Source organism: Chrysemys picta, chromosome 4 (genome assembly GCF_011386835.1).
Source record: "Chrysemys picta bellii isolate R12L10 chromosome 4, ASM1138683v2, whole genome shotgun sequence".
Classification (NCBI taxonomy): Eukaryota; Metazoa; Chordata; order Testudines; family Emydidae; genus Chrysemys; species Chrysemys picta.
The window spans coordinates 61,759,441-61,777,857 of NC_088794.1; the positions used below are offsets into that span (position 1 = coordinate 61,759,441).

An 18,417-nucleotide genomic window follows, 5' to 3' on the forward strand; every position below is an offset into this window, starting at 1 on the left:
GGGAGTCTTGATAAGGAGAAAAAACTGCCTGTGGATCAGTTTCCTCCTTACTGGAGGAAGGTTGTTCTGATCCTGAATCCAGCATTGGAGAAAAACAGGCATTTATCAGGGGAGACTGCAGAATAGGTGAGACCAATAGATCTGCTGTCTGAGTGAATTGAAAAGGTGAGGCTCCTGCATGAGGTGAAAGCTGCGGAGGAGGAAGTTGCCCTGAGGGAACATACCTCTGAGCAGGGGTTTTTCCTTTGATCTCCCTGTCAGCCTGTGCCGCGGTTGCCGGTGCCATGGTAGGTGCCCGGAGGACAACATCAGCCCGCACAGGATCAGGCAAGGCTGGAAATGTCGGCACCCTGTTCGTCTCGGTGCCGAACAGTGCCATAAACGAGGCAGGCAACTGAAAGCCTGAAGCCTCGGCACCAGAGCTTCGCGCCGCCGCCGCAGCCTGAGGCGGCTTTCGTGCGGTGCCTGAAGAGCCCAGCTCTTCAAAAGTGCTGAGGCGAGGAAACACAGGCAGGGAAATTGTTGACCTGCCTGAGGCACTTTTGTGCCTCACCAACTTCTTTGTTGGAGAGGGCTGCCCCTTTTTTGTAGCTTTCTTCAGTTTTTTTGAAGCAGGGGGGCTGTGGCGGGTAGTAGAGCTGGAGTCGGCTCCTGGGTCTGAAACTGACCCGATAGACTTCTGCAGGAGGAGCAGTTTCAGTTTAAGCTCCCTGTCCTTTCGTGCCCTGGAACTGAGTTTGGTACAGTGGGCACATTTTTGGGGAATGTGTGTTTCCCCCAGGCATTTTATACAATGAGAGTGGCCATCAGAGAGCGGAATAGCGTCCTTACACGTAGCGCAGCGCTTAAAGCCTATGGAGCCACGCATGGTAGAAGCGGCTGCGGCTGAGAGAAAATTTTTTTTTTTTAAACAGATAAAAGAACTAATGAGCTACACTAACAAGAATTGACAACAAACTAACTACTAGAACAAGTAATAGTAACAAAGTGAGGGATTTCCTAACGAGTCTGCTGAGCTCCGTCTCAGGCCGGGGACGGTAGAGAAGGAACTGAGGAGATTGGCCACGCATGCGCACTATTATCCTAGACTCACTGCGGGGGGCAGCCTCTGTGCATGTGTGGCCAGTACGAGTACTGCTACGAAAAGTCTCCGAGTGAAGGCGCAGGGACGCACCAACACTTAGAGTGGAGCACCCACAGGGACATCTCTCGAAGAAGAACCTACTGACCACTATACTTACCTACATGCCTCCAGCTTTCATCCAGACCACATCACATAATCCATTGTCTACAGCCAAGCTCTAAGATACAACCGCATTTGCTCCAATCCCTCAGACAGAGACAAACACCTACAAGATCTCTATCAAATATTCTTAAAACTACAATGCCCACCTGCTGAAGTGAAGAAACAGATTGACAGAGCCAGAAGGGTACCCAGAAGTTACCTACTACAAGACAGGCCCAACAAAGAAAGTAACAGAACGCCACTAGCCATCACCTACAGCCCCCAACTAAAACCTCTCCAGCACATCATCAAGGATCTACAACCTATCCTGAAGGACGATCCCTCACTCTCACAGACCTTGGGAGACAGGCCTGTCCTCGCTTACAGACAGTCCCCCAACCTGAAGCAAATACCAGCAACTACACACCACACAACAAAAACACTAACCCAGGAACCAAACCCTGTAACAAACCCCAGAGCCAACTCTGTCCGCATATCTATTCAAGGGACACCATCATAGGACCTAATCACATCAGCCACACCATCAGGGCCTCGTTCACCTGCACATCTACCAATGTGATATATGCCATCATGTGCCAGCAATGCCCGTCTGCCATGTGCACTGGCCAAACCGGACAGTCTCTACGCAAAAGAATAAATGGACACAAATCTGACGTCAGGAATTCTAACATTCAAAAACCAGTAAGACAACACTTCAATCTCCCTGGACACCCAATAACAGACTTAAAAGTGGCAATTCAACAACAAAAAACTTCAAAAACAGACTCCAACATGAAACTGCAGAACTGGAATTAATTTGCAAACTGAACAGCGTCAAATTAGGCCTGAATAAAAACTGGGAATGGATGGGTCATTACAAAAACTAATTTCCCCCTACTGTTACTCACACCTCCTTGTCAACTGTTTGAAATGGGCCACCCTCATTACCACTACAGAAGTGATTTTTCCTCCCTGGGTATTCTACTGTTAATTGAATTGTCTCGTTAGACTGAGACCTCCCCTCCCCCATTGGTAAGGAAACTCCCATCTTTTCATATACTATGTATATATATATATCTGCTACTGTATTTTCCACTCCATACATCTGATGAAGTGGGTTCTAGCCCACAAAAGCTTATGCCCAAATAAATTTGTTAGTCTCTAAGGTGCCACAAGGACTCCTCATTGTTCTTCCTGGAACTGTGTGCTGAGCTCGCCCCAGCCCTGCAGCACAGGGACACCCAAATGAGAGCTGCCCTCTCGGCGGAGAAGCACATAGCGATCACAACATGGAAGCTGGTGACTCCAGACTGTTACTGGTCGGTCGCAAATCAGTTTGGAGTCGGGAAGTCGACTGTTGGGGCTGCGTTAATGCAAGTGTGGAGGGCTATTACTCGCATCCCGGTGCAAAGGACCATGACTCTTGGCAATGTGTGTGAAATAGTGGATGGCTTTGCAGAAATGGGTTTCCCAAACTACGGAGGGGTGATAGATGGCACAGGACCACCTTGCAACAGCGTATATCAATAGGAAGTGGTACTTCTCCATGGTGTTGTGGATCACCACAGGCATTTCACTGACATCAATGCGGGGTGGTCTGGAAAGCTGCATCTTTAGAAACACTGGCCTGTACAGAAAGTGGCAAGCAGGAGCTTTCTTTCCAGACCAGAAGATTACAGCAAGGGATGTTGAAATGCCCACAGTGATTCAGGGTGACCCAGCGTACCCCTTAATGTCATGGCTCATGAAGCCATACACGGGAAATTTAGATAGCAGTAATGTTCAACAATAGGCTGAGTAGGTGCAGGATGACAGTGGGATGTGCATTTGGCAGATTGAAGGCACACTGGTGATGCCTTTATGGCAGGTTCAATCTCAACAAAGATAACATTCCTATGGTCATAGCCGCGTGTTGCATGTTGCACAATATTTGTGAAGGTAAGAGTGAAAAGTTTGGTTGGGGCGGATTGCTGAGGTAGAATGCCTGGCTGCTGCTTTTGAGCATCCCTCCTGCAAGCAGCAGCATCACATTCATATTTTGTTTCATCCCCCATTGATCCACTTACCATTTGCAGGTGTACATCCCATTCTGCGCCTCAAATTATGAGTTTTGGCTTCTGGGGTTTCATCTGACTCCATTTTAATATTAGTAGCCTTAAAAAATAAATGGTCATATTTAGTAATTGAACATCTTACTCAAACTTCAATTCTTCAGTTCTAAATGTTATATTTGTAACCCAGATACTGTTCATTACAAACTACATTGTTCAGAGGTAAAAAAGACTTACTTACCTATAGCTTAAATAGATCATCAGTAGAGACCCACACTCTCAACATATACCTGCACACTTGAAAGACCAAAACCTTCTGAAAAAACTGACCCTTGGGAGACCACGTGGCCTCTGCTTCAAGCTATGTAATGCTCCATTGAAAGGCCACCTGAAGGGCCCTCATCATCCGTTCCTTCCACCTCCTCAACGGCTGTTTACGCTCTGAATAAATGGGGATGAAGGGTGTGGAGCATTCATCTAAATCAATAACCTATTTGAAATACTTATGCTACAAGCAAGTAACTCTTCTTAGTCGTTCCAATATTATCACTACAGATCCCCACTCTTGGGAGGATCAAGAAGGATAACATCTAAAAGACTAGGAGAACTTGTGGCACCTTAGAGACTAACAAATTTATTAGAGCATAAGCTTTCGTGGACTACAGCCCACTTCTTGGTGAAGGCCTGCAGAGGTACTGGGGCTGCAGAGATACAGCCTGGGAATAGGTAAAGGCAGCAGGTCCTAACCCCTTGCCAATGATGAGTGGCCATTACAGACTGCAGTCTGCCCCAGAGAAAGGGGGCTAGATGATGATTGGCAGTAGCCACTGAGGCAAAGTGGGTTTAAAGGGTTGGGGGTTCCCCTGGGAGGGGAGACTCAGAGTGAGGGGTACTGCTGGGGTAGAACCCCGAGGTAAAGGGCACCGGGGTCTGGGAGGGACATGGGGCCAGCGGCAGGCGAGACGACGGCCTGCAGAGGGCGCTCTGTATGCTGGAAAAGAGCTGTGATGTTGCACTCTATGGCCTTGGCTAAACTTGCGAGTTAAAGCGCTGTAAAGCCGCCCCCAGCGCTGTAACTCACTCCCTGTCCACACTGGCAAGGCATTTGCAGCGCTGCATCTCCGTGGTTGCAGCGCTGCATGTACTCCACCTCCCCAAGAGGAATAGCAAGTATTGCGCTGCCGCTGCAGCACTGCGGCGCCAGTGTGGCTGCCCAATGCGCTGTGAATGGCCTCCAGAATTATTTGGCAGTATCCCACAATGCCTGTTCTAGCCACTCTGGTCATCAGTTCAAACTCTACTGCCCTGGCCTCAGGTAACCAACCATGTGACCCACCCTTTACATTCCCTGGGAATTTTAAAAATCCCCTTCCTGTTTGCTCAGCCTGGCGTGGCGTGGCGTGGAGTGCTATCAGCGAATCTTTCCAGGTGACCATGCCTCCACGCGCCAAGCGAGCCCCAGCATGGAGCAATGGCGAGTTGCTGGACCTCATCAGTGTTTGGGGGGAGGAAGCTGTACAGTCCCAGCTGCGCTCCAGCCGTAGGAATTACGATACCTTCGGGAAGGTATCAAAGGACATGATGGAAAGGGGCCATGACCAGGACGCCCTGCAGTGCAGGATTAAAGTGAAGGAACTGCGGAGTGCCTACCGCAAAGCCCGCGACGCAAACGGCCGCTCGGGTACTCCCCCCGCGACCTGCCGATTCTACAAAGAGCTGGATGCAATACTTGGGGTTAACCCCACCTCCACTCCGAGCACCACCATGGACACTTCAGAGCCGGTGTGGGTTGGGGGAGGAGGAAGAGGAGGAGGAAAACGGGAGTGATGATGGTGGGCCGGATGGAGACACCCCGGAATCCCTGGAGCCATGCAGCCAGGAGCTATTCTCGAGCCAGGAGGAAGGTAGCCAGTCGCAGCGGCTGGTGCTTGGTAGAGGACAAACAGAAGAGCGGGTTCCCAGTAAGCGGGGTTTTTTTTTCGGGAAGGAATTTTTTCGGTGCAGGCTCTTTGGAAGAGGAGGGTTAGGCATGCATGCCTAGATGCGGAATAGTGCACTGATGTGGTTTATCACATTGCAGTAATCGGCCTCGGTAATCTCCTCGAATGTCTCATCCAGAACATGTGCAATGTGCTTGCGCAGGTTTATCGGGAGAGCCACTGTGGTCCTTGTCCCAGCCAGGCTAACGTGTCCGTGCCACTGTGCCGCGAGGGGGACCATTGCTGCACACAGGCAAGCTGCACATGGGCCAGGGTAGAAGCCGCATTGCAGTAGAAGACCCTCCCTTGCTTCCCAGGTCACCCTCAGCAGCGAGATATCGTCCAGGATGAACTCCTGTGGAAAATGTTGGGACAGTGTTCAGTGTAGGTGCTCCCTGAAGCTGTTGGCTCTCCCCAAGGCACAGAAACCCAGAGGACAGTGCAGCCCTGAAACAATCAATCAGTCCCCCTTACTCACCATTTTGAGGCTCCTGTGGGATATGTGTGCTCTGTTTCGGATGGGAAAATTACGCTATTGTGTAGACCCTGTGTGTTTTCTACTCCTTAAGTGCGGGGGAAATCATTACTCTGTCTGGTATAAACACTGCTGCCTATGTTAAATATTGCATTTTGCCTATACAGCTGCATCAACCTTGAGACCTCAGCCGTCCCTCTTATCGCCTGCTCAGAGACTGCAAAGACTCAGGAAGAGACCGCGAAAAAGCAAAGATGACATGCTGCAAGAAGTGATGCGGCAATCTATTAAAGAGAATGAGAAAGCACTGAACTGGAGGGAGAGAGAAAGCAGGATCCGCCAGGAAAATGCAGCGTACCGGCGGCAAAGCACCGAGCACCGGCAGCAAAGCACGGATCGGCTCATAAGCATCCTGGAGCGCCAAGCAGACGCTATCCAGGAGCTCGTAGCCATGCAGATAGAGGAGCAGTATCGCAAACGCCACCCCCCCCTACAGCCCTTGTCCCAAAACTCTTTCCATTGTGCCCCACTGTCACCTTCAACCCACTTTCCCCAACTTCCGTGTTCTTCACGCCACCCGCTGCCTCCAACACCAGTATCTTCATCACCCAGCCCTGAAAACCACGACCCTTACCCTCTACACTCAACCCCCATCACCATGCAGTATAGCTATCCTGAACTGCAGCACTCACTGCACAGCACACCAGACAGGACATACGCGAATCTGTGACTGTACCATTCCCCACTCTATCCCCTTGTTTCTTTTCAATAAATGGATTTTTTGGCTTTGAAAACATTCTTTATTATTGCATAAAGTAAAAGACTCCTTAGCCCAGGAAATAAACAGGCACTGCAAGTCTGCTTAGCAAACACTGATTCCTAAAGATTGGAACTACTGCACTTCACTCCCGTGCAGGGCACCAGATATCACTGCTGGTTTTCAGCCTCAAATTGCTCCCTCAAGGCATCCCTAATCCTTGCAGCCCCGCACTGGGCCCCTGTAATAGCTCTGCTCTCTGGCTGTGCAAATTCTGCCTCCAGGTGTTGAACCTCAGAGGTCCATGCCTGAGTGAAGCTTTCATCCTTCCCTTCACAAATATTATGGAGGGCACAGCACGCAGACATAATCGCGGGGATGCTGTTTTCGGCCAAGTCCAACTTCCCATACAGAGATCACCAGCGGGCCTTTAAACGGCCAAAGGCACACTCCACAGTCATTCGGCACCGGCTCAGCCTGTAGTTGAACCGTTCCTTGCTGCTGTCAAGGCTCCCTGTGTAGGGTTTCATGAGCCACGGCATTAACGGGTAAGTGGGATCTCCAAGGATCACAATGGGCATTTCGACTTCTCCTACCGTGATCTCCCACTCTGGGAAAAAAGTCCCGGCCTGCATCTTCCTGAACAGCCAAGTGTTCCGAAAGATGCGTGTGTCATGCACCTTTCCGGGCCAGCCTGTGTTAATGTGAATGAAATGCCCACGGTGATCCACGAGCACCTGGAGAACCATAGAGAAATACCCCTTCCGATTAACGTACTCGGATCCTAGGTGGGGTGGTGCCAGAATAGGAATGTGCGTTCCATCTATCGCCCCTCGACAGTTAGGGAACCCCATTTGTGCAAAGCCAGCCACAATGTCATGCACGTTACCCAGAGTCACGGTTCTTCTGAGTAGGATACGATTAATGGCCTTGCAAACTTGCATCAACACGATTCCAACGGTCGACTTTCCCACTCCAAATTGGTTTGCGACCAACCGGAAGCTGTCTGGAGTTGCCAGCTTCCAGATTGCAATAGCCACCCGCTTCTCCACTGGCAGGGCAGCTCTCAATCTCGTGTCCTTGCACCGCAAGGGTGGGGGCGAGCTCCTCACACAGTTCCATGAAAGTGGCTTTTCTCATCCAAAAGTTCTGCAGCCACTGCTCGTCATCCCAGACTTCCATGACGACGTGATCCCACCACTCGGTGCTTGTTTCCCGAGCCCAAAAACGGCGTTCCACAGTGCTGAGCACGTCCGTGAATGCCACAAGCAATTTCGTGTCATACGCGTTACACGGCTCGATAGCATTGTCGGACTCCTCACTCTCACTTTGAATCTTAAGGAATAGTTCGACAGCCAAACGTGACATGCTGGCGAGGCTCATCAGCATATGCCTCAGCAGTTCGGGCTCCATTTCCCGCAGACAGATCGCGCTGCACAGAAACCGTTGAAAGATGGCGCCAAAGATGGACGGAAACAAAGGGATTTCTGAGATGCGAAGCGATGCATCACGGGGCATTGGGACAGGACCCAGAATGCCCCGCACCTACGCCCCCTTCCCACAACTCACGACGCCAGAATGGGAAGAGGTGCTCTGTGGGATAGCTGCCCATAATGCACCGCTCCCAATAGCGCTGCAATTGCAGCAAATGTGGCCACGACGGTGTGCTGGGCAGCTGTCAGTGTGGACAGACTGCAGCGCTTTCCCTACTCAGCTGCACGAAGTCAGGTTTAACTCACAGTGCTGTATATCTGCAAGTGTAGCCAAGGCTTATATGATTTTATGAAAATATGCTAATGTAACTGGAATATGCTTCATGCAAAAGGTCTCTTGTAAGGTATCATTACAAAGCTTATAATCTACTGAGTGCGGTCATCCTATTTGTATAAAGTACCACTCATGTATCTGAAACTAGAAATATGAAATATAACTCTGAGGGCCTATTGTAATTATGCAAAGTGTGGGCCATTAATGTTGGCTTGAAATCTTGATGACTCCCATTAACCAGGACAATTATCTGCAGATGGCTCTGTTTTACTTGTAAGGCTCCCTGTATACCATGTGTGCTGGCAAGTGGATAATGAAGTCTTACAGTGACATGTGATCATGTCACCTGAACTGGAATCCATCTTTAACCTGGTGCTTTTCCATTTTGAAAAGGTGGGGGTGGGAACCCAGAGAGGGACAAAGGATTCCCGCCTTATGCAAAAGATCTATAAATGGGTGGAACAGAAGAAAGAGAGGAGCCATCATGAAGAATCTCCTCGGCTAGGTCTATACTACCCGCCTGAATCGGCGGGTAGAAATCGACCTCTCGGGGATCGATTTATCGCGTCCCATCGGGACGCGACAATCGATCCCCGAATCGGCGCTCTAACTCCACCAGCGGAGGTGGTAGTAAGCGCCGCCAACAAAAAGCCGCAGAAGTTGATTTTGCCGCCGTCCTCACAACGGGGTAAGTCGGCTGCGATACGTCGAATTCAGCTACGCTATTCACGTAGCTGAATTTGCGTATCTTAAATCGACTCCCCCCTGTAGTGTAGATGTACCCCTAGCTACCACCTGAGCTGGAACAAGGGCTGTTCCAGGGGAAAGGACTGTGCCCAGGACTAGGAAGGCGTCCAGTCTGTGAAAAGCAACAGAGAGTCCTGTGGCACCTTTAAGACTAACAGATGTATTGGAGCATAAGCTTTCGTGGGTGAATGCCCACTTCATCGGATGCATTCACCCACGAAAGCTTATGCTCCAATACATCTGTTAGTCTTAAAGGTGCCACAGGACTCTCTGTTGCTTTTCACAGATCCAGACTAACACGGCTACCCCTCTGATACAGTCTGTGAAAGAAACTTATTGAAACATCTCAGGGTGAGATTTTATCTGTACTCAATTTTATTACTGTATTAGGCTTAGATTTGCGTGTTTTATTTTATTTTGCTTGGTAATTCACTTTGTTCTGTCTAAAAGAAGAACAGGAGTACTTGTGGCACCTTAGAGACTAACAAATTTATTAGAGCATAAGCTTTCGTGGACTACATTATGCTCTAATAAATTTGTTAGTCTCTAAGGTGCCACAAGTACTCCTGTTCTTCTTTTTGCGGATACAGACTAACACGGCTGCTACTCTGAAACCTGTCATTTGTTCTGTCTGTTACTACTTGAAACCATTTAATAAAATCACTTTTATTTATTAATACATACTCTGAGTTAATACCCGGGGGGGGGGGGGGGGGCAAACAGCTGTGCATCTCCTTCTCTCAGTGTTATAGAGGGCGGAACAATTTATGAGTTTACCCTGTATAAACTTTTTTTATACAGGGTAAAATGGATTTATTTGGGTTTAGACCCCACTGGGAGTTGGACATCTGCATGTTAAAGACAAGAGCACTTCTGTAAACGGCTTTCAGTTTAGCCTACAGCTGTTAGGGGATGTGGTTCAGACCTGGGTCTGGGTTTGCAAGAGTCTGGCTCAAACCAGGTAGAGCACTGAAGTCCTAAGCTGATAGGGTAGGAAAGCAGGGGCAGAAGTAGTCTTGACACATCGGGTGGCAGCTCCCAAGGGGGGTTCTGTGATCTAACCCGTCACAAGAGCAATTCCCAGACGACCAGCAGGAGGCGCCGGGCCGGTGAGTCCGCATCCTCGCTACAGGTAGTAATTCAAACTCTGCACACGTCTACAATGTAATCAGATAACTGAGAATATATTCCTCTTCCCCAGAAAAATCTCTTAGGCTGGTATTTTCTCTGCGATTTACTTTTTCTGTAAGGTGCTTCTATCCTAGACATTCAACTTGCATTAATTCCTCTGTCATTAATTCTTCTTATTGTCTTTAGGCAGATTTTTTTACCAAATTTCCCAATTCTGCACTGTTCAGAAAGGGTCTACAGTTGTCATCAGTTTTCTTAGTTCTTAGCTCTTAACTTTTAAAATGTTTTATTTACCAACTGAGGTTTAGTCCTACGTACCTTAGAATTACAGACAAAACTACATTCAAAGAACATTAAGCTTGCAAAATCAGGCACTCAGAAGTTATTTCCTAACTGTATTAAAGATGCCTGTGCAATCTTAATTTGGTGCCCTTGTGAATACTGTATGCATTTTCAAATAGTCTTTAACTTAAATAATCACATGCTACTTTTTCCACAGAACCCCTGCTTCATTAAGTGCACAGGATAGACAGGTCCCAAGGAAAGTTGCATCAGTTTAATGCAGGTTTAACTCTTACTGAATTTGGTTTAGCTTGAATTGGTGAATTACCAAATTAAGATAAATCAAGTTAAGCAAGAATCAAGCCAGTTTAACCACTGTTTAACCTCATTCATAATAAGGCACTCTGATTCTGTAATAAGAGTGTTGATACACTGAATTAATCAGGAATAACTCCCCATGAACAGGTTTAATAACCTGTTAAATTTATTACTGTGAATAAAAAGCTAAATTAGCTCCCCAAAGTTAATAGTTTGTGCCATCCTGGCTGGAAAACTACTACTGCATTATGGTTTTCAAACTAAGATAATGCCTAACAATTATCCATTTATATATTCTCTCACCTCCGCTCTCATGCGTTTTGCTCGACGTGCAGGGGGACAAGTTTCAGATGGCTGAACAGACTGTCTCTGGGGAATATCGTGGGGTTTGTATTCCTTGTCCTTCGTATCACTGGTGAGGTCTGGCTTCTGCAAACACTAAAATACAGGCACAATTGTGATTACTTAATTTTCTCTACACCACTAACAGAATTCCACCTCACACAAAATTGTGTAGAGCCTTTTCTGGGCTAGAGTGAAAAGAATACATTACTTTCACTTTGCTGTAGAAACAAAATAATGAACAGTTGTTAGCTGTAACCACTGTAACAGTATCTGCTTAAACATGTAAACCACAATATTTGTTATTTCATTCAATACAATGGTGGAAATGAAATGTAAGATTATGAAGGAAGTGTTTTGTTTTTTATAAAAGGAAAATCTGATTAATCTGTTAATGTTCGTATATTGGAGCTGGTCTGAAATTCTCCAGTGGAACAGATTTCCATCAGAGAATGTGTCACATTCATCAAAATCTAACATATGTCACAGAGACTATTCAAATTTCCATGAAAGAGCATTGGAAAACTGTCAGATTTCCTGACATCTTGGCAGGCTGATGGGGAGTTGAGAGCCTGGAACCAGTTGATCTGGTGGGCTGCCATTCAGCAGGGCTTCCAACTCCTCCACAGCTCACCACATGCACCAGGCACCTGCAAGCTCTGGGAGCACTGGCTCCCCAAGGTCACGACTCCTTGGCAGCCCAGCCTCCCATGACAGCCAACTGTCCTCATAGACTTTAAGGCAGGGGTGGGGAACCTTTTTTCTGTCATGGGCCATTGACTCACCGTGGGGAGGGGGGGAGGAATCAATCATGGGCCACCGCAGCTCCAGCCACACCTCTGCTCTTCCCCCAGCCCAGATCCAGCTGCAGTTCCACTCTGCCCCCAGCCAAGCTCTGCCCTCACTCCCTCTCCACCCCCAGGCCAGCTCTGCCTCTAATCCCAGCTCCTCACTCCCATCTCCAGTTCTGCCCCCAGCTCTGCCTTCAGCCCAAAGCTCCTATGCTTAGGAAGCCTTGGCTGTGCAGTAATGGGAAATGGAGATGGGGCGGGTGGGGGGAGGGGAGGGTAGCACACCATGGACAGATTCCATTACTGGTAAGAGAGGGTGCAACAGGAAAAGTTTGGGCACCAGTGAATTAGACCTAACTATGTGGGCAAGACCCAACAGACACCTGGGAAAGAATTCTCTGTAGTAACTCAGAGCTCTCTTCATCTAGTGCCTCATCTCCAGCCACTGGCGATATTTGCCAATAGCCGTCATAGAAGAATCACAGAAGATTAGGGTTGGAAGAGACCTCAGGAGGTCATCTAGTCCAACCCCCTGCTCAAAGCAGGACCAACCCAACTAATGTTCGTATTGCAACTTGAGACTGTTACTCCTTGTTCTGTCATCTGCTACCACTGAAAACAGTCTAGATCCATCCTCTTTGGAACCCCCTTTCACATAGTTGAAAGCAGCTATCAAATCCTCCCTCATTCTTCTCTTCTGCAGACTAAACAATCCCAGTTCCCTCAGCCTCTCCTCATAAATCATGTACTCTAGCCCCCTAATCATTTTTGTTGCCCTCTGCTGGACTCCTTCCAATTTTTCCACATCCTTTTTGTAGTGTGGGGCCCGAAACTGGACACAGTACTCCAGATGAGGCCTCACCAATGCCGAATAGAGGGGAATGATCACGTCCCTCGATCTGCTGGCAGTGCTCCTACTTATACAGCCCAAAATGCTGTTAGCCTTCTTGGCAACAAGGGCACACTGTGGACTCATATCCAGCTTCTCGTCCACTGTAATCCCTAGGTCCTTTTCTGCAGCACTGCTGCCTAGCCACTTGGTCCCTAGTCTGCAGCAGTGCATGGGATTCTTCCGTCCTGAGTGCAGGACTCTGCAGTTGTCCTTGTTGAACCTGATCAGATTTCTTTTGGCCCAATCCTCTAATTTGTCTAGGTCCCTCTGTATTGTATCCCTACCCTCCAGCGAATCTACCACTCCTCCCAGTTTAGTGTCCTCTGCAAACTTGCTAAGGGTGCAATCCACACCATCCTCCAGATATAAGGAGAGGCTGAGGGAACTGGATTTATTTAGTCTGCAGAAGAGAAGAGTGAGGGGGGATTTGATAGTATCCTTCAACTACCTGAAGGAGGGTTCCAACGAGGATGGAGCTAGGCTGTTCTCAGTGGTGGCAGATGACAGAATGCGAAGCAATGGTCTCAAGTTGCAATGGGGGAGGTCTAGGTTGGATATTAGGAAAAACTATTTCACTAGGAGGGTGGTGAAGCACTGGAATGGGTTACTTAGGGAGGTGTTGTGGAATTTCCCTCCTTAGAGGTTTTTAAGGTGCGGCTTGAGAAAGCCCTGGCTGGGATGATTTATTTGGGGATTGATCCTGCTTTGAGCAGGGGGTTGGATTAGATGACCTCCTGAGGTCCCTTCCAACCCTGATATTCTATGGTAAGTCATGTGCCCCAGCCCCCTAATCATTTTCGTTGCCCTCCGCTGAATTCTCTCCAATTTGTCCACATCCTTTCTGTAGTGGGGGGCCTAAAACTGGATGCAGTACTCCAGATGTGGCCTCACCAGGTGCTGAAGAGGAGGGGAATAATCACTTATCTTGATCTGCTGGCAACGCTCCTATTAATGCATCCCAATATACCGTTAGGCTGCTTGACAACAAGGACACACTGTTGACTCATATCCAGCTTCTTGTCCACTGTAATCCCCAGGTCCTTTTCTGCAGAACTGCTGCTTAGCCTGTCAGTCCCCAGCCTCTAGCAGTGCATTGGATTCTTCTGTCCTAAGTGCAGGACTCTGCACTTGTCCTTGTTGAACCTGATCAGATTTCTTTTGGCCCAATCCTCCAATTTGTCTACGTCACTCTGGACCCTATCCCTATCCTCCAGCGTATCTACCTCTCCCCCCAGTCCAAGCCATCATCCAGATCATTAATGAATTATGAGTATACATCTCCCATTGGAGACTCCTGTGGCTCCAAACTCTTCTTCTAGTGTATCTTGCTAGGATTTAACGTTAGCCAGCTTCTGATCTCAAGCAAGCAATGGGCTAGCTTGTGACAGTGTTGTGAAAGAGAAACTAAGGGTTTTTCCTGTCTCCCAGGAGAGGCACAGCATAGGTTAGAACCATTGGGAAGCACCTCTCTCACTGACTGGTCTCAGAAAAGAAATGGTTGGGGATTCTAAGGTACAAGAGGCTGGAACAAGTTCAGTAGAACAGAGCCCTTGAGCAAGTCTACAGGTGTCTCAAAGGACCAAAAATCTTAACAAGGGGAATTTCATGCTAAGGCACCAGCCCCAAGAATGATTGTTTCTTTAGTGAATACCAAGTTATAACTACACCTGTGGTCAGATGTGTCAATGTTCAGGAAATATTACAATTCTGATCAAATTTCCTGGGTTTTTAAGTTAAGGATGACAGTGTCTAACTTATACAGGGGCCTGGTCCAGACTACAAAGTCTGTCAAAAGAAGCTGCTTTTTGTTACCACCGGTTTCCATATATCCAAACCCAAATCTGAATCCTCTCAGCATAACCCAGGCATTCTGTTGCCAAACTAAAATCACCTGAATGACTCAAGTCCTCATCCAACATACATCCACCAGTGGGAATGCCAGTGTGGGTGCTGCATTACCTGGGTCAGTGAGACTAGTCCTACAATAGCCCTGTCCCTGTGACAGTGACTGCTCTGGTCACAATTCTGATCTCTGCAGCAGAGGGGGTCACAGTGACCAGAAATCCACACCCCCAAACTTTAAGAATTCCCAGCATGTTTTAGAAATTTCACTTTTGTTGCTATCCCACTTTTGCAAGCGCATCTAGCACACTAGATCAGCATAGTTTAGCAAAAAGACAGACTTCCAGCTAAACCTCATGCTCCTGCTTGGACCGGAAAAATCCTGTATCTCCTCAGCCTGTGTGAAGAGTGCCACGGCAGGAACAGGGATGTTTATTAAGACAAGGCAGAGAGGATGCGAGTCCTGGGATGAGGAGAAATGCCTGAAAGGCAAAGGAACTGTAGGAGCTGTACCAGAAAGTGAGGGAAGGCAACAGAAAACCTGAAGCCACCCCAAACTAGCTGCTTCTATGAAGAGCTTCATGCCATACTTTGCAGGAACCTCACAACCACCATGAATGTGACTTTGAACGCATCATGAGACTTAAGAGGAGGGAAACTCAGCAGTGGCCAGCAACGACTTGCTCGGAGAAGGGAACACCAAAGGGGATTAAAACCCTACAGAAAATCAGGAACTCTTTGAAAAATAGACGAACCTCACCCAGACAAGCCCAGAGAAGAAGGGAAAACAGGGAGGGATACTGCTGCATGATTCTTTAAGTGCATTTTTTTTTCCATTGTGCCCAAAACCTCCCCCACCACTAGAAAGCTGGCTAGATCGTCGGGCTCAACGGGTAGTGATCAATGGCTCCATGTCTAGTTGGCAGCCGGTATCAAGCAGAGTGCCCCAAGGGTCAGTCCTGGGGTGGGTTTTGTTCAATATCTTCATTAATGATCTGGATGATGGGATGAATTCGGCCAAAAAGGACAGTTACCTGTTCCATAAATGGCATTTTTCGAGATGTGTTGCTCAGGTGTATTCCAAGGTTCAGGAGGTTCAACAAGGACAAGTGCAGAGTCCTGCACTTAGGACGGAAGAATCCCATGCACTGCAACAGACTAGGGACCGAATGGCTAGGTAGTAGTTCTGCAGAAAAGGACCTAGGGGTCACAGTGGACGAGAAGCTGGATATATGAGTCAACAGTGTGCTCTTGTTGCCAAGAAGGCTAACAGCATTTTGGGCTGTATAAGATGGGGCATTGCCAGCAGATCGAGGAACGTGATCGTTCCCCTTTATTCGACATTGGTGAGGCCTCATCTGGAATACTGTGTCCAGTTTTGGTCCCCGCACTACAAGAAGGATGTGAAAAAATTGGAAAGAGTCCAGCGGAGGGCAACAAAAATGATTAGGGGTCTGGAGCACATGACTTATGAGGAGAGGCTGAGGGAACTGGGATTGTTTAGTCTCCAGAAGAGAAGAATGAGGGGGGATTTGATAGCAGCCTTCAACTACCTGAAGGGGAGTTCCAAAGAGGATGGAGCTCGGCTGTTCTAAGTGGTGGCAGATGACAAAACAAGGAGCAATGGTCTCAAGTTGCAGTGGGGGAGGTCCAGGTTGGATACCAGGAAAAACTATTTCACTAGGAGGGTGGTGAAACACTGGAATGCGTTACCTAGGGAGGTGGTGGAGTCTCCTTCCTTGAGGTTTTTAAGGCCCGGCTTGACAAAGCCCTGGCTGGGATGATTTAGCTGGGAATTGGTCCTGCTTTGAGCAGGGGGTTGGACTAGATGACCTCTTGAGGTCCCTTCCAACTCTGATATTCTATGATTCTATGATTCCACAGTTGGTGTGCGTGCTCGCCATGTGCAACAGTGCCAGAAGTTTTTCCCTTAGCAGTACCCGTAGTGGGGGAGCACTGCTGCGACCCCTGGAGTGGCACCTCTATATCGCGCTATAAGGGGAGCTGTGCACTCCCCCCACAGTTCCTTCTTGCCAGACAACTCCGACAGAGGGGAAGGAGGGCGGGATGTGGAATACACCTGAGCAACACATCTCAAAGAACGCCAGTTACGGAACAGGTAACTGTCCTTTCTTCTTCAAGTGATTACTCATGTGTATTCCACAGTAGGTGACTCCAAGCTATATGGAGGTGGGTAGGAGTTTAAGGGTTTCCGGGACGGAGTACCACCCTACCAAACCCGGTGTCATTTAGTGTTTGGGAGACTATCGTGCGATAAAAAGGTGTGGACAGAGGACCACGTGGCAGCTCTACAAATGTCCTGAATAGGGATGTGAGCTACATAGGCAGCCGACGAGGCCTGAGCTTTCGTAGAATGTGCCTTCACGATAGGCAGCGGGGGAACCCCTGCCAGGTCGAAACACATGCGTATGCACGAGGTGATCCCGCTGGAAATTCGCTGGGTAGAAACCGGTTGCCCCCTCATGCATTCGGCCGATGCAATGAAAAGTTGCGGGAATTTCCGGAATGGCCTGGTTTGGTCTAGGTAAAAGGCCGGCGCCCTATGCACATCTAGCATATGTAGGCATCGTTCCTCATTGGGGCATCGTTCCTCTTCCCCTGCCTCTTGCCCTTTGAGGGGCCAGGTCGTGGGGCCGACCGGGACTGGCGCTGGAACCTGCGTCTCTGCTCCCTCAGCCTCTTAAGTGGGGGCTCATATCTGCCTCTAGCTGGAGGAGCCGAGGTCTGTGCTCTGTGTTTGTCCTTTGATGGTGGGACAGACATATAGGCCCAGAGTTTGCAGAGTGGTGCGGGAGTCTTTCATCCCATGCAGACGGATGTCTGTTTGATCTGCAAACAGGGCCTTCCCGTCGAAGGGCAGGTCCTACATGAGGGTCTGGGACTCCACGGACAGCCCCGACAGCGAGAGCCACGACACCCTGTGCATGGAAATGGCCGAGGCCATCGAACGGGCCGCTGTATCCGCCGCGTCCGAAGCCGTTTTCGCCGCCGCCACCGCTCCTTCATCGACCAAAGCTCTGAATTCCCTCTTGTCCCTTTCCTGGAGAAGAGGTCTGAACTTTGGCAGGGACCCCCATAAGTTAAAATCATACCGGCTCAGTAGGGCTTGGTAATTTGCCACCGTGGGCTGGAAGCTCGCCGATGAATAAACCTTCCTGCCAAAGGTATCCAGTATCCTGGCGTCTTTATCCTTGGCAGTGGGCGCGGGTTGACCATGCCCCTCTCGGTGGTTTACAGACTCCACCACCAGAGAGTTGGGTGCCGGGTGAGAGTACAAGTATTCGTGCCCCTCTGCCGGCACCAAATACTGTGATGGTCGAGGGGCGCTCCGAGCAGGACATCTGTCGGAGCGAACACTCGAATCTGAGCATCGGTGCTGCCTATGGCATTGAGACCTGCTCCTATAGCTTCGGTGGGAAGAGGAGCGTCGACACCTCTTGTCTTGGTGCCTGCCACCCCTCTGGGTAGTGGAGGACCCTCAAGACTCCATCTCAGGCGAATCGGCCAATGGAGTGGAAGTCTGGTGCAGGCTACGGGATGGCCTCACGGAACAGGTAGGTACCTCGTCCTCTGAGCGAGGGCTATGCCGGACCGGAGAGGATTGATGAGCTCCCAGCGGCAGCTTCCCTCGGGATCGGGGTCCCTTCCAACCCTGATAAGCTAGGATTCCTCCCCTCTTTCAAAATGGCACTCATTCATGCTGTCAGAGAACAAAGGATCGGCGAACAGCAGAGGCTAACAGCAGGAGTTTGCCTGGGGAGAGCGCACTGAGGCTTTCATCTGCAGGTTTCTCTGAG

The 18,417-nt window shown here is 49.0% G+C and overlaps 1 protein-coding gene across 16 annotated transcripts in view; it reads right to left on the reverse strand.

The window, feature by feature from the left end:
• Positions 1–18,417, reverse strand: part of KDM5B (lysine demethylase 5B) — a 179,329-nt gene that overhangs the window by 113,950 nt on the left and 46,962 nt on the right. For all 16 annotated transcript variants that reach the window (XM_065595091.1, XM_065595087.1, XM_065595092.1 and 13 more), the window contains 2 exons: positions 11,036–11,170; positions 3,292–3,379 (listed from right to left, as the gene is read on the reverse strand). In XM_065595091.1, coding sequence (XP_065451163.1) covers positions 3,292–3,379; positions 11,036–11,170 — 223 coding nt within the window. The remainder of the gene's footprint in view (positions 1–3,291; positions 3,380–11,035; positions 11,171–18,417) is intronic.